We start from the raw sequence: 14,338 nt of genomic DNA on the forward strand, positions 1-14,338 counted from the left end.
GAATTGTATGATTTTTACATATCAGGACATAATAACAATCATCTGTTCCTTAGCAGGTCTAAAAATTAGGTAAATACAACCTCAGATGAACAACAACACATGACATATTACATCGTGTCATGATTTATTTAACAGAAATAAAGCCAAAATGGAGAAGCCATGTGTGAAAAAGTAAGTACACCCTTACTGCTTCCATAGGAATTAAGATGCTAAGTAGCAGACAGGTGCTGCTAATCAAATGCCCATGATTAACTGATCATCATCAAGTATGACCACCTCTATAAAAGCCAAAGTTTTTTCAGTTTGCTGGTCTGGAGCATTCAGGTGTGTGTTAACACAATGCCAAGGAGGAAAGACATCAGCAATGATCTTAGAAAAGCAATTGCTGCTGCCCATCAATCTGGGAAAGGTTATAAGGCCATTTCCAAACAATTTAAAGTCCATCATTCTACAGTGAGAAAGATTATTCAAAAGTGGAAAACATTCAAGACTGTTGCCAATCTTCCCAGGAGAGGACATCCCAGCAAAATCACCCCAAGGTCAGACCATGCAATGCTCAGAGAAATTGCAAAAACCCCAAGAGTTACATCTCAGACTCTACAGGCCTCAGTGAGCATGTTAAATGTTAAAGTTCATAACAGTACAATTAGAAAAAGACTGAACAAGTATGGTTTGTTTGGAAGGGTTGCCAGGAGAAAGCCTCTTCTCTCAAAAAAGAATGTGGCAGCACGGCTTAGGTTTGCAAAGTTGCATCTGAACAAACCACAAGACTTCTGGAACAATGTCCTTTGGACAGACGAGACCAAAGTGGAGATGTTTGGCCATAATGCACAGCGCCACCTTTGGCGAAACACAGCATATCAGCACAAACACCTCATACCAACTGTCAAGCACGGTGGTGGAGGGATGATGATTTGGGCTTGTTTTGCAGCCACAGGACCTGGGAACCTTGCAGTCATTGAGTCGACCGTATACCAAAGTATTCTAGAGTCAAATGTGAGGCCATCTGTCCGACAGCTAAAGCTTGGCCGAAATTGGGTCATGCAACAGGACAATGATCCCAAGCACACCAGCAAATCTACAACAGAATGGCTGAAAAAGAAAAGAATCAAGGTGTTGCAATGGCCCAGTCAAAGTCCAGACCTCAACCCGATTGAAATGCTGTGGCGGGACCTTAAGAGAGCTGTGCATAAACAAATGCCCTCAAACCTCAATGAACTGAAGCAACTGAAGTTGTAAAGAGTGGGCCAAAAATCCTCCACAACGATGTCAGAGACTGATAAAGTCATACAGAAAACGATTACTTCAAGTTATTGCTGCTAAAGGTGGTTCTACAAGCTATTGAATCATAAGGTGTACTTACTTTTTCACACATGGCTTCTCCATTTTGGCTTTATTTCTGTTAAATAAATCATGACACAGTGTAATATGTCATGTGTTGTTGTTCATCTGAGGTTGTATTTACCTAATTTTTAGACCTGCTAAGGAACAGATGATTGTTATTATGTCCTGATACGTAAAATCATACAATTCCAAGAGGGTGTACTTTCTTTTTCACACGACTGTAAATGGAAGGAAGAGAGAGATCTCACATGTTGGCATCCTGAGAGGAACCAGCCATAAGGGGAAGCAAGAGAGGAAGTGTTACAACAGGGCTGAGAGCAATGGATTTGGGTCACAGGCATTTACACTGCACAAGATATTAACATAAGAAATTTGTCACGAGGCCCCCAATTTTCCGTGGAGTACTAGTTTAGTCTTAACAGCTGTGGTTCAGGTCAATGAAGCGGCAGTATGATTTACTCTATAGTTTTCTTGCCCATGTGGAACTGACACAGCTGAGTGGCAGCCATTAGAAACAATGACCTGACATATTGTGGGCTACCTGTAATGTTAGCTGTTTAATTAGGGTTAGCTCAGGTCAGTGTAATATGAAAGAAGTTCTACATCCTTTTCCTAAAGACATTAAGGGCACAAGTGTACAGGATTACAGGATTAGGGAACAATCCAAGGCATGTTTAGACAGAAAAATAGTCCTACAACTTCCAGCATTCTCCAGCTAGACATGATAGCTGGGGAGTGCTGGGAGTTGTAGGATTTTTCCCTCTTTAAGCATGCATGCTGCAATCCTATACACTTACCAGGGAATACTCCCATTAAACTCAATGGCCTTTAGTAGACATGTGTGGGATTGGATTGTAATTTGACTAAGATCCATTTTGCAATGGAACTTATTTATCCGATAGCCTCTAGGATTGGGTTGCCAGACTGACTCTCATTGTACTGACTAAAATACTGAATCACTTCTTCTTCTTCTTCTTCTTCTTCTTCTTCTTCTTCTTCTTCTTCTTCTTCTTCTTATTATTATTATTATTATTATTATTATTATTATTTTATATAGCACCATCAATGTACTCATTGATGGTGAGTACAATGTACTTACTTGATTGCCAAAAGCTACTTGCAACATGAATGACAGAACTTGCTTTCCAGTTTTCCAATTTTGTAGGAGCCCCTGTTTGTGATTCAAGGTTATTTTTTAGGATGTTTATTTACCATCCCTATTTATGAATTCCTGTTGCTCACTCTTTAAATTCCCCTGGAATTACTGAATGAATGTATATCACATAAAATAACTGATTTATTGTTAACAATGGGCTTGGGCAACTTATATAGAGAGCATTTATAAATTGCTTTTACAAATAAAACAGAGTAACATTTAGGAAATCCCAAATGTTAACTCTGCCATGTGGTAGCTGCTTTAACGCAGCTCCTTCCTCCATTGTGAAGACCTCTGGGCCACATGGAAGGAGCCCACACTACGGGTCTTCACTTGCCAACATCTCATGTCTTGGAAACATGGGCAACACTGGTGTAGAGAGGTGCTTATGCCACGGAGGTCACATGACAAGGGGCTCTGTGCTGTTCTACAAAGTATGCAGTATGTACGAGATCGGTAGAATTCTGGACTGTACAACTTCAGGCTGGGACATACTTTTGAATGATAAAAGCAATCCTGCATATAATAAGTTAGTCACATCTTATGTTTTATCTATTAGATTGTTGTCAGTTTTTAACAGCAAAGATGAGTATGAAGAGATTCTGATGCTTGGTATCAGATGTACGTACATAGGTGCCAAAAAAAAAAGGTAGAAAGAAGTGAAGGGCTGTGAGTGGGTAACATAGAACAAATGTGTGAGGACTTAGTAGGTGTTTTATGGGAGAGACACATAACCTTGTATAATCTTAAAGTAGAATTTCATTTAATTATACATCTCTATTAGTTCCAATACCTAGTATTTTGGTCCACTTATTGGACGAATCTCAATTGCTCCTGTCTCTAGTTTGGGAATGGCATAAAGTACCCAAAGAAAATGGGCCACACTTTTTTCCTTTTTTTGCTCTTTTCTGTCTACCGTTTCTCAGGATCTTGTTTATCCAGTTTGGGGTTGCAAACTCCATAGCATTTATTTCTAAATGGTCAGTTACTTTAAAATGTGAATTAGGAAAATGAGACACTACCTGTAAATTGTAATGTTTGATATTGTAGGAGAAACGATCTCTCTAACAAATTGTTCAACTTCCTGTAAAGCTACCTGTTGATCAGACAGACCATGTTGTTGGCACAAGGGGGACCTGTGCGTACCCCACACCATTTGGTCTTTGAGGAATTTTATTTGGAAATGAATGGAGCTACACATTGAATCACTGGCTGCTTTAAGCTTGTGTACAGTTGTTAGCAGAGTTCAAACAGGTAGGAATGGGAAATGAGAATGTCACGGTGAACGAGATGTGAGACTTGATTTTGTTAGTATGGCTCTGTAAGACTTTCCTAATAGGCCCAAATTGGTTTTTAGCTCAAAATATGGAAACTGATGGCTGATGACATAGGCATTTTTGTACTCTGCACTAGGACAAAAAAAAATGTCAAATTCTACCCCAGGGAATGCTGCATTTTATGACCTTTATAAAGTTTGTGGAATACTTATATATGTAGATGCATAACTCTGTTTCTCCTAATGACACGAGGGACAAGCTCTGCCCCTTGATGAGTGGTAATCCAAATGAGGGCATCTCTCTTTGGAGATTTCACCAGGCCTTGTGCACACAACTTTCAAGCCCTTCCTTCAGAGCCCCAAGTACTAATGCATGCTTTAAAAAAAAAAAGAAGTAAACTGACGTTCTTAGGGTCCTGAGTTCTCTACTTTGCTCCAGAACATGCATTTTTCTGGGCTTGCCTGGAATTGTGGAATGCACAACAATAGACATAGTTAGAATCCATTCCACATTGTGGAATGCATACCGTGGTCACAGCCAGAATCCATATTCTTCACACATTGTGAATTGGATGTTGTTAAAGCTCTGACAGAGCAATCCTATGATGACAGGGGAGAGAGAAACTGTGGCAGAGAAACTACCACTTGGGATTATGTGGTTTTTTACCCTTCTAAATGTCTTTTCTTGTTTGTCTTCTCCCCCTGCCCCACCCCTACCCATTGGGAAAGGAAATAACTATATTAGTTTCAAAATGGGCATAGTTTCTCCTGGTTTGGGGTGCATGTCCTGGAAAAAAGAGGTCTTACTTATTTATTTATATATTTTTATTTATTACATTTTTATACAGCCCAATAGCCGAAGCTTTCTGGGCGGTTCACAATCTGGTAGATCTAAAGTCTATCCTTGTGGCATCTATGCCTCATGTGCGTGGAACAGCCCCTTCTTCTTCGTGGTCTCTGTGCATTCACACATATGGGCTCTGTGCCAGCGCTGAGCTAACAGTCGGAACTTCTAAAGCTGAGAACGTTGAATTTGGCGGGAACCACTCCCCCACCATCGAGTGCGCATGCACCGCGGGTTCCCGCCTACCTCCTCAGTTTTTCTTCAACCGCCTTGCTGGCAACACGTACGGGACTTCGCTCAATATACTTACCAAAAAACTACTTAGAGAACGTTCGTCAATCTTCTTCCTTCCTCTACTTCATTCTTCTCTTCTTTTTTCACTCATCTATCTAAAAAAAAATAAAAAATTGTTAGTTAATATTTTCAAATATCCTCATAATCTTTTCTTCTTACTTCTTCTTATGCGTATGGCACTGAAAGCCCCTTTTAGAAAGTGCGTCAAGTGCCGCAGCAAACTTCCACCCGCAGACGGCCACTCCCTGTGCCTGCTGTGCTTAGGGGAGTCACATGTGGTTGAATCTTGTGCTCATTGCATGAGTTTCTCGAAACAAACTCGACGAAACCGCTCGGATCGACTCAAAGCTATCCTTTGGAAAAACGCCTTGCTTGCAGTCGATAGGCCACAAACAATGACGACGGAAAGACCAACGACCGCCCTTCTTCACCAGGAGGACGCCGACACGGTGGGCACGACGAGTCATGGTAAACCACCAAAAAGGCTGAAAGAGAAGAAATCGGCCATGGAGAAGACGCAAGCAAAAAAGAGGAAACTTATTACCTCTAAACACGAGGCAAAAAAGGCGAAAAAACCGGGGGTCGCTCACACATCCCCAACGCCTTCCGTCTCATCATTGCGTCCATTACAACCTCCTACGACACCGACACCATCGATGTCGAGGTTTGATCAGGGAGACGCACAGCTATCTCCAGGGGAATGCACCCCTCGATACCGAGGAGAACCCACACCGACGCACAGCCAACGCTCGACGTCGAAACACGGGTCCACATCGAGGCATAGTCGACCGAACACTGCCTCTCTCTCGGAAGGAGAGATCCAAGACTCGTCCCCCACGGGACCGATAATCGTGATAGACCTGCCTCAACAGCAATCTCCCAGGCAGTTAGCGTATAGCCCTAACCCTTCCATAACGTCGAATAGATCTAGACATAATTCCTACAATTCCAGGTCCAGATCTCCTTTGAGAGAGAGGAGTTGGGTCAGATCCTCAGCATGGTCTATCCCATCGAATCAACAACAAATGCAGGGCTCGTATCATTCCTCTAGCGCCAACATCGACAGCCGGCCGCGTTCCTCAACTCCACACTGACGCCCGTCTGCTACAATTACTCGACCAACTGATCAACCGCCACCAGTACCACCTCGTGGTATTTCTTTGATGCACAAACCGACAGCAATAGCATCGGTAGCACCCTCCTTCGAGGATCGCCCACTTCCAGCTCCTCCAATTCACCGGGCAAGGAGTCACGACGACCACGCCTCCTGTCCTTCACAGTCAGATGATGATTACATCTCTGACACAACATCGGTGTCATCTCCACAACCATCGATACCATCACCTACCGAGGCAGTGGAAACACCTGAGGGTTCCTCGCCATCACAGGACACCTTCCATTTCACTGATCAAATCTTGAGAATGGCTCAATCGTTGGGAATTCAGACTCACCAACCCATCGAAAAAATCGAAGACCCGGTCTTCGATGCTATTTATACTGAGGCAACAGCACCAGTAGCGATCCCTTTCCTCCCAACTTTGCTGCAAACGGCAAAACTTTCATGGAAGGCTCCAGCCACAATGGCCCCGACGTCGAGAAAACTTGAATCAATGTATCGTATACAAGACAAAGACATCGGCTTCCTCTTTACACACCCTAAGCTGAACTCCATAATTGTGGAATCTTCCCTGGGAAAGTCACAAAGGGCTCATGCCTCACCATCTGACAAAGAGGGCAGACGCCTAGACCTTATGGGCCGTAGAATCTATTCCTCTGCAGCGCTCGGCTTTAAGGTGGCAAACTACCAAGCCACCATGGCCCGTTACCAACTTTTCCTTTGGGAGAAAATAGCCTCCCTATGTGACTATTTGCCTGAGGAAAAAAGGGAGCTCACCCACGTTTTCCAAGACGAAGCCATACGCCTGTCTAAGTTACAGATCAGCACTACCAGACACCAAGTCGACTGCGATGCAAAGGCCATGGTCGCGGCTGTCGCCCTTCGTCGCCATGCCTGGTTACGTTCTGCATCAATAACTCCTGAAGCCAGATCCTGCATCGAGGATCTCCCCTTTGATGGCGAGAGGTTATTCAATAAAGATACAGACGACACCATGGACTCGATACAGAAAGCAAAAGCTACGGCAAAGAAAATGGGCTTATCGCAGTTTCAACCCCACACTTTCAAGAATAGATACTGGAACAGAGTTTTTCCCCAGAATAAACAGTACTCCGATCGTCCTCACCGACAGACCCCTCAATACCATCAAAAGAAACAGCTGTCGCATCAGCGTTTTAGACAATCCCGCGGAAAGCCTGATGCTGCCTCCTTTGACTCCAAGTCTCCCAGCACCCTGCCCGTCTCATCATACGACTTCAATCACCGTCTCCAATCATTCATCACCAATTGGGAACACATAACCTCGGACGCATGGGTGCTAAAGATTATTCGAGAGGGCTACAAGCTAGAATTCAAAACATACCCGCTTGTCGGTACCGTAAAAAGAACAACCCCCTCTCTACCTTTATCAAAAGAGATCGCCATGCTTTTAAACAAAAAAGCAATTACAAAAGTATATCCCAACGTAAGCAACAGCTTCCTATCAAGGTATTTTACAGTCCCAAAGGCAGACGGAACTCTTCGCCCCATCTTAGACCTCAGAAATCTCAACCGCCACATAAGAGTCAAAAAGTTCCGTATGGTCACTCTATCTACCATACTCCCCCTTCTCCAACAAAACATGTGGTTCGCATCAATAGACTTGAAGGACGCGTATTTTCATATCACGATTCATCCTGCACATCGACGCTTCCTCAGATTCCTTATCGGAGAAAAGATGTACCAATTCCAAGTCCTTCCATTCGGCTTGGCAACGGCACCAAGAGTGTTCACGAAATGTGTTGCCGTCGTCTGTGCTCAGCTCAGGAAAAAGGGTATACAGATCTACCCGTACCTAGACGACTGGTTAATAGCGTCCCCTACTCACTCCTCTCTTATAGCAACTCTAAGAGAGGTCATCCAAACGGTCAAGTCACTAGATTTTTACATCAACTTCGAAAAATCACAACTTCATCCCACTCAAAGAATCCAGTTCATAGGCGCAACCATCGATTCCATAACGGCAAGAGCCTATCTGCCCCCCAACAGGGTACAAAAGATTATAGTCTTGGCACAGAGAATTTCCAAAACCAGGACGACAACGGCCTTCCAAATTCAGCGTCTCTTAGGACACATGGCTGCAACCGTATCGGTAGTATGATGGGCGAGACTCCATATGAGGCCCCTACAAAACTGGTTCATAAAGTCGTTCCTGAACACTGCCGTTGCCAGAAACTTCTATCTTACCATTCCTCCAAGAATAAAACTATCCCTTTCTTGGTGGCAGAACGTACACAACCTCAACCAAGGAATACCTTTTATACAAGCTCCTCCAGTGTACACCCTCACCATGGATGCGTCGACGTTCGGTTGGGGTGCCCACTGTGCACATTTCCAAACTCAAGGAAAATGGAACGATACAGAGCAGAAAAAGCACATCAACCTACACGAGATGATAGCAGTCCAAAAGGCCCTAGTGTCTTTCGAGGACGTGCTGACAAATCATCACATACAGCTCCTTACCGACAATACTGCTGTCATGTGGCACCTCAACAAAGAGGGAGGAACTCGATCCTCACCACTGATTCGGAAGACAACCCAGATCCTCAAATGGTGCATACCACGAAGGATCCAGATAACGGTCGACAGTAGACGGCTACTCAGTTTTCTCACACACCCTTGTATGACAATTTCTTAGGGGAGTTAACAACTTGGCCCCTCCATTGAAAGACTTTACACCACACTGGAGTCTATCTGTTGTCCTAAAGGCGCTTCTCGATAAGCCTTTCGAGCCTCTGGCTACCATAGACTTAAGACTCCTCACACTAAAAGTCGTTTTCCTAATAGCTATTACAACAGCACGAAGGGCTAGCGAGTTAGCAGCTCTTCGCATCGATCCACCTTTCCTTACGTTCCACAGCAACAGAGCTGTTCTCCGAACAGACCCTAGCTTCCGTCCAAAAGTAATTTTCAGAGTTCCATGTCAACCAAGAGATAGTTTTACCATCTTTTTTTCCAACTCCAGCTTCACCTCTAGAAAGGACTCTACACACCCTAGATGTTCGAAGGGCGTTAGCCTTCTACAAAGACAGAACAGCCCCATATCGAAAGACACAGCAGCTGTTCATATGTTACGGGGGTCCTAAAAAAGGCTTACCCGTTTCAGCCCAAAGACTTGCTACATGGGTCGTACAGACTATTAAACTAGCATACGAGACCCAACAACTTCAGTTGACACAACCAATCCGTTCCCACTCGACTAGGGGAATAGCGACATTGACAGCCTTTTCAAGAGGCGTCTCCATCCCGGAGATCTGCAGGGCGGCGACATGGTCCAAATCCACTACGTTCGCTACCCACTACAGACTCGATACCAGAGCCAGACGCGACTCCAACTTCGGCAGAGCTGTTCTCTCTGCAATCCTCCAATGATGACAGCCGACACCGACCCGCCTCCGGTAAGTCAGCTTGCTAATCTCCCATATGTGTGATGCACAGAGACCACGAAGAAGAAAGACAGGTTGCTTACCTGTAACCATAGTTCTTCGAGTGGTCATCTGTGCATTCACACAACCCCCCCACCATCCCCTCTTCGGTGTCGACAGTTCTGGGCATCGATAGAGGCGCTATCTCCTAGGATCTGGGACCAGCAAGATGGTCTCGGAAACTGAGAAGGTAGGCGGGAACCCGCGGTGCATGCGCACTTGATGGTGGGGGAGGGGTTCCCGCCAAATTCAACGTTCTCAGCTTTAGAAGTTCCGACTGTTAGCTCAGCGCAGGCGCAGAGCCCATATGTGTGAATGCACAGATGACCACTCGAAGAACTACAGTTACAGGTAAGCAACCTGTCTTTTTTGCCATGACCATCATTGAACCATCTATGGTGATGGTGCTTTTTACTGCCACTCAAGGGCGGACCTTATTCCCCCTCCCCATTTTTTTCTTTTATTGTGAATTTAACAAAACAGAACAGAAAATAAATTGTGAAAAGGAATTTTTTTTACATCATCATCATCATCATCATCATCATCATCATCATATATTTATTTCTTACCCGCCTCTCCCTTTGGATCGAGGCGGGGAACAACATTAGAACAGGAATCAATACATCTTAAAAACTCATGATTTATCTGGATAGGCCTGCTGGAAAAGGCTAGGCTTTAAAGCTGCCTTAAAATCACATACATAGGAATGTCATTTTTTTTTATTAGATATACCATTCATAAAGAAGGAGGAGAGAGTTATGCATAGGTTTCAAGAAATGCAGACCAAATATCCATGTACTTATCCACTCGCAAGTGGGTTCTATATAACATCTGTTCAAATATTGATAGTGTTGTTAAGTCCTCAGTCCACTGCATTATGGAAGGTGAGCATTTATCCTTCCAACATAATAGTGTAAGTCTTTTAGCTGTCAGAAGGGGTCTAAAAATCAATTTGCGCTGACCATGTGTTAACTTCCAAGAAACCAGTAAGTAGTTTAGGAGGACATGCACATCGTTCCATATTAAAGATTGTTTCAATACAAAGTTTATCCTTATTGTAACCTCTTCCCAAAAGGGGGCAAATATTGGGCTTTGCCAAAACATGTGAATTAAGGAAACATTATTGCATCTCCAACAATTATGCAAGTTAGACAAACCCTTAATAAAGAGGCATTGTGGAGTCTAATAAACCCCAAACAATTTTTTTGTTTTTGCTGAATAAGTCGTAGCCTAAGATCCATAGAAGCTTCAGATACAGACGCTAGGGCAACAATTAGGCAAAATAGGACACTCCAATTCTCTATTCCATTCCTGTCTTAAACCCTGGGTATATATACTAAATGCTGAATAGTAGGTCTTCTTCTACACTCACAGCAGGAGAGATCTGCAGTATCCTATGGTCTCAGGGATGTTTGCCCAAACATACAGAATGTAATAACTGTAGCATCTGAACTTGTGTCTTCATCACAGCTGAGCACATCATATTTTGATACAGTACTTCTTAGCATCAGAATGTGATTTTGGTGGTTAGAAAGGCTATGCACATAGGATACAAGGTGCAGTGTTTTTAACACAATTTTCCCCCTTGCAGCATTTTAATGTCACATTTTTGCTGTTACTAGGTTGCAGAAGGTCAGGAGATCTGTGTGATCGAAGCTATGAAAATGCAGAACAGTTTGGTTGCTGCTAAAACTGGCAAGGTAAGCCTTGATGTACTACTGAAACCTTGTGGCATTTGCCACCTGGGCTTCATTTTCAACAATGATGAAAATAGATATGATTATTCCTCAGAGAGTTTAAACATTGGCATCAGCCTTAAACTGTATGGCACCAATTTGAAACTGGTGCCATACCAGGGTTTGGATTCTTAAGTGTTTGTCAGGTGTTCAAAAAGGATTTGCCTTGACTGCAGCCCCTCTGTTAAATTTGGGCCCAGGCCACAGTCCAATACAGAGTTAAGTGCACTTGAGTTAAACAGGCATATACTAAATAGTAGCCCTAGAAATCATAATGGATGACTTGCTTTGTGATTTCACCATTCAGTTCTGTTCAGCTGTTTTCATTTATCCACTAGAAACTTGCCAAATATGCAGTGCACAATGGATTTATAGGCCACAAGCATTCCACCACCCCCCGCCAAATGAACATGACTCCTCTGCCCCTCCACATACTTAGTTTTTAAAGTGGCTTGACACAGGAGATAGGCAGAGCTAGGCACAAGCTTCTTTAGGCTGTATACTGCAAAGTACTTACCTGTATGACCTCTGGTCTTCCAGAAAGGAATATTCTTATTGTGAGTAATAGGACTGTTGCTCTTTGTAATCTGTGAAGTCCCACATACAGTTACACTTATAGGCGACCATATATTTGTTTATATGTGGAATTGCAGAAGTAACCACTCAAAGAACATCAGTTGCAGATAAATAGCCTGTTCATATCAATGGAAGGAACCTGTGTTAATTGTTCATGTTATCCTTTGGTTGGGGCAAAACCCCACCTGGGCCTGTGAGGGCAGCAGATGCTCCCACGTCCGCCCCTCACGGGCCCAGGCAGATGTGCCCAGTGCCAGGGACAGGCCCATGCCCTATTACTCTCAAGGCTTCAAGAGATCCCACTTCTTCAAAAACGATTGCTTCAGTGTTACAGCTGGGTATGCTTGCCTGTTGCACAAGCAAGCAGCTGTCCTGTCCTCTGATGCAGCCATGCTCATATATCTCTAAACAGACCAGTAGTCTTGTCCTGTATTTGCAAACTGTATTGCATATGTGTGATCACATATGATCTATAAGACTTTTCTGTTCTGGCAGGAATCTTTGTTGATTTAGTGAGTGAGTGAGTTACCGCCTTTTGTCCCAAAGTGATTTACAGTAAAAATTCAAAGCAACTGCAGCAAAGATAAGCATCCAACACATCAATAGCGTTGAGCCTCTAGATGTTAAAAAAAAATAAAGTTGTCAGATTTTTACCAAAATCACCCTTTAAAAAAAGATATCCTTCTTTATATGTATCTGCTTAAAAGTCTGGGATGTATAAAAAACAAAAAACAAGCTTGCCTTCGGTTTTTTTGGATAGGCATAGAAGCACAGTACAAAAACCTTGACAATGTGTTTGATTATGTTCCAGAAGATGCGTTTAGATTTTGGTTGTTTCATGTGTTTATATGTCTTTTAAGTGGAAACACATCATTTATTCTCTTTGTGAAGCCAATGGCAATTAAAAATAAATGCTGCTTGGCCCTGTTTTCAGAATCAATTTGATTATTTCTTTCTTTGTTCTGCAGGTGAAAGCTGTGCACTGCAAAGCTGGTGAAACGGTTGGGGAAGGAGATGAGCTTGTGGAACTGGAATGAAACCATTTCTTTCATACATTACCAAAGTTGGACTAGCACCTTTGTGTCATGTTCACTCACAAATTGAATGTTAAAATAGCAAGAGAATTATGTAAACTCAAGTGTTGCTATGACCTTCTTCTTTTTTTTTTAACAATCTCTGTTGCACAAGAGGCCATATAGTTTACCCTGCACAGACTTAAGTTAAAATTGCCTCTGGATCTCAGATTTCACTCCTTTATAAATACCTGTATATATGAGATTTGTAATTCTCATTGGCAGTTCTACTGGAATGAAACAAATCAATAAAACTAACATTTTGGCATATAAACTGTGTCATTCAGACTCTTCACAACTTTGACACTTTAAGCTAAAACTTGATCTATGTATCTCTGCAGTCTGATTGTACCAGTTCAAACTGCAGACAAAGGATGTTGTTTTTGAATGCTCCCATATGTAAAATTTCCCTGCAGGTAGTAGAGGGAGTGTTCTACTTGCAGAGAGGGTTTCTGTTTATTTGTGGCAAAGCTTTCAAAAAATAATGATATCCTCTCATGCAGTATGAAATAGCGCAGCTGATTCCATCCACCTCATTGTGCTACATGTATAGATCTGGCAGAAGGGCACACTATCAAGCTAAATATTATTAATTTATATTGTTTAGTATTTATTTATTTTATATATTTCTACCCCTCCTTTTAGGGCAGATTACAGTTAAAATGTTATAAGCAAAACAATTGGGGAAAATGCTAATAAAAAAAAGCTTAGTATATAGCGTGCTTTCAAAATTCTCTGTTTTCCAAGGATCTTGCAGCTTTTGTAAAGTGCTGGAAACAGAAATGTCACTGCTAGTTTTAACGTTTTCAACTCTAGCAGATTCTCTAGAGTATGGCCTGGCTTTACAAGATGAATCTAAACATGGCCTGGCTTTACCAGATGAATCTGAGAGTACTCCCTCCTCTTAAGACCAGTCTGCAGACACAGATGACCTGGGTGTAAATGTCCAAGCCCAGAAATCCCTTTTCTGCTTAAACATCCAGCCGGAGTAAGAATTTTTTGTACCTGAAAAGCTTACATATTGTATACTAGCAAATGTACCTGGCTTCATATGGGTTGGAATAACCCTTAGTTTGATACAGCAAAGACTTCAAGCTAAGTTATACAGATGTCACACTTGGGCACATTGTGCCTGCCCCATCTGAATGGCTGCTGGCACCCCTAGGCACAGCCCTTGCCATGATGCCCATAAGGGTGGGTCTGTCTACTCCATTTACCTGGAGGAGGGGCTGTCACACAGCAGGAGGGAGGGGGGAGCTGTATAACTCTCTCCTTGGACTACTACCCACTGGCTCCAAACTGTATTGAACTGCAAAGCTATGCACTGGTTAGGGAAATAAACCCAGTGACTGGAGACATTACTGCAAGCTTGATAAATACAGACACATTTAATGTAACTAAAAAGTCATGAATCTGTTTTAGCAACCAAATAACCCTAAGCACATCCCTAAGATCCTC

At 42.8% G+C, this 14,338-nt stretch overlaps 1 protein-coding gene across 2 annotated transcripts in view; it reads left to right on the plus strand.

Annotated features, from left to right (window-relative positions):
- PCCA (propionyl-CoA carboxylase subunit alpha) overlaps window positions 1-13,434 on the plus strand; it is a 260,737-nt gene extending 247,303 nt beyond the window's left edge. For both annotated transcript variants that reach the window (XM_063126107.1, XM_063126108.1), the window contains exons 23-24: window positions 11,118-11,195; window positions 12,776-13,434. In XM_063126107.1, coding sequence (XP_062982177.1) covers window positions 11,118-11,195; window positions 12,776-12,844 — 147 coding nt within the window. In that variant the 3' untranslated portion in view covers window positions 12,845-13,434. The remainder of the gene's footprint in view (window positions 1-11,117; window positions 11,196-12,775) is intronic.
- Window positions 13,435-14,338: the final 904 nt, after the last annotated feature.

This window comes from Elgaria multicarinata, chromosome 5 (genome assembly GCF_023053635.1).
Source record: "Elgaria multicarinata webbii isolate HBS135686 ecotype San Diego chromosome 5, rElgMul1.1.pri, whole genome shotgun sequence".
Lineage (NCBI taxonomy): Eukaryota > Metazoa > Chordata > Lepidosauria > Squamata > Anguidae > Elgaria > Elgaria multicarinata.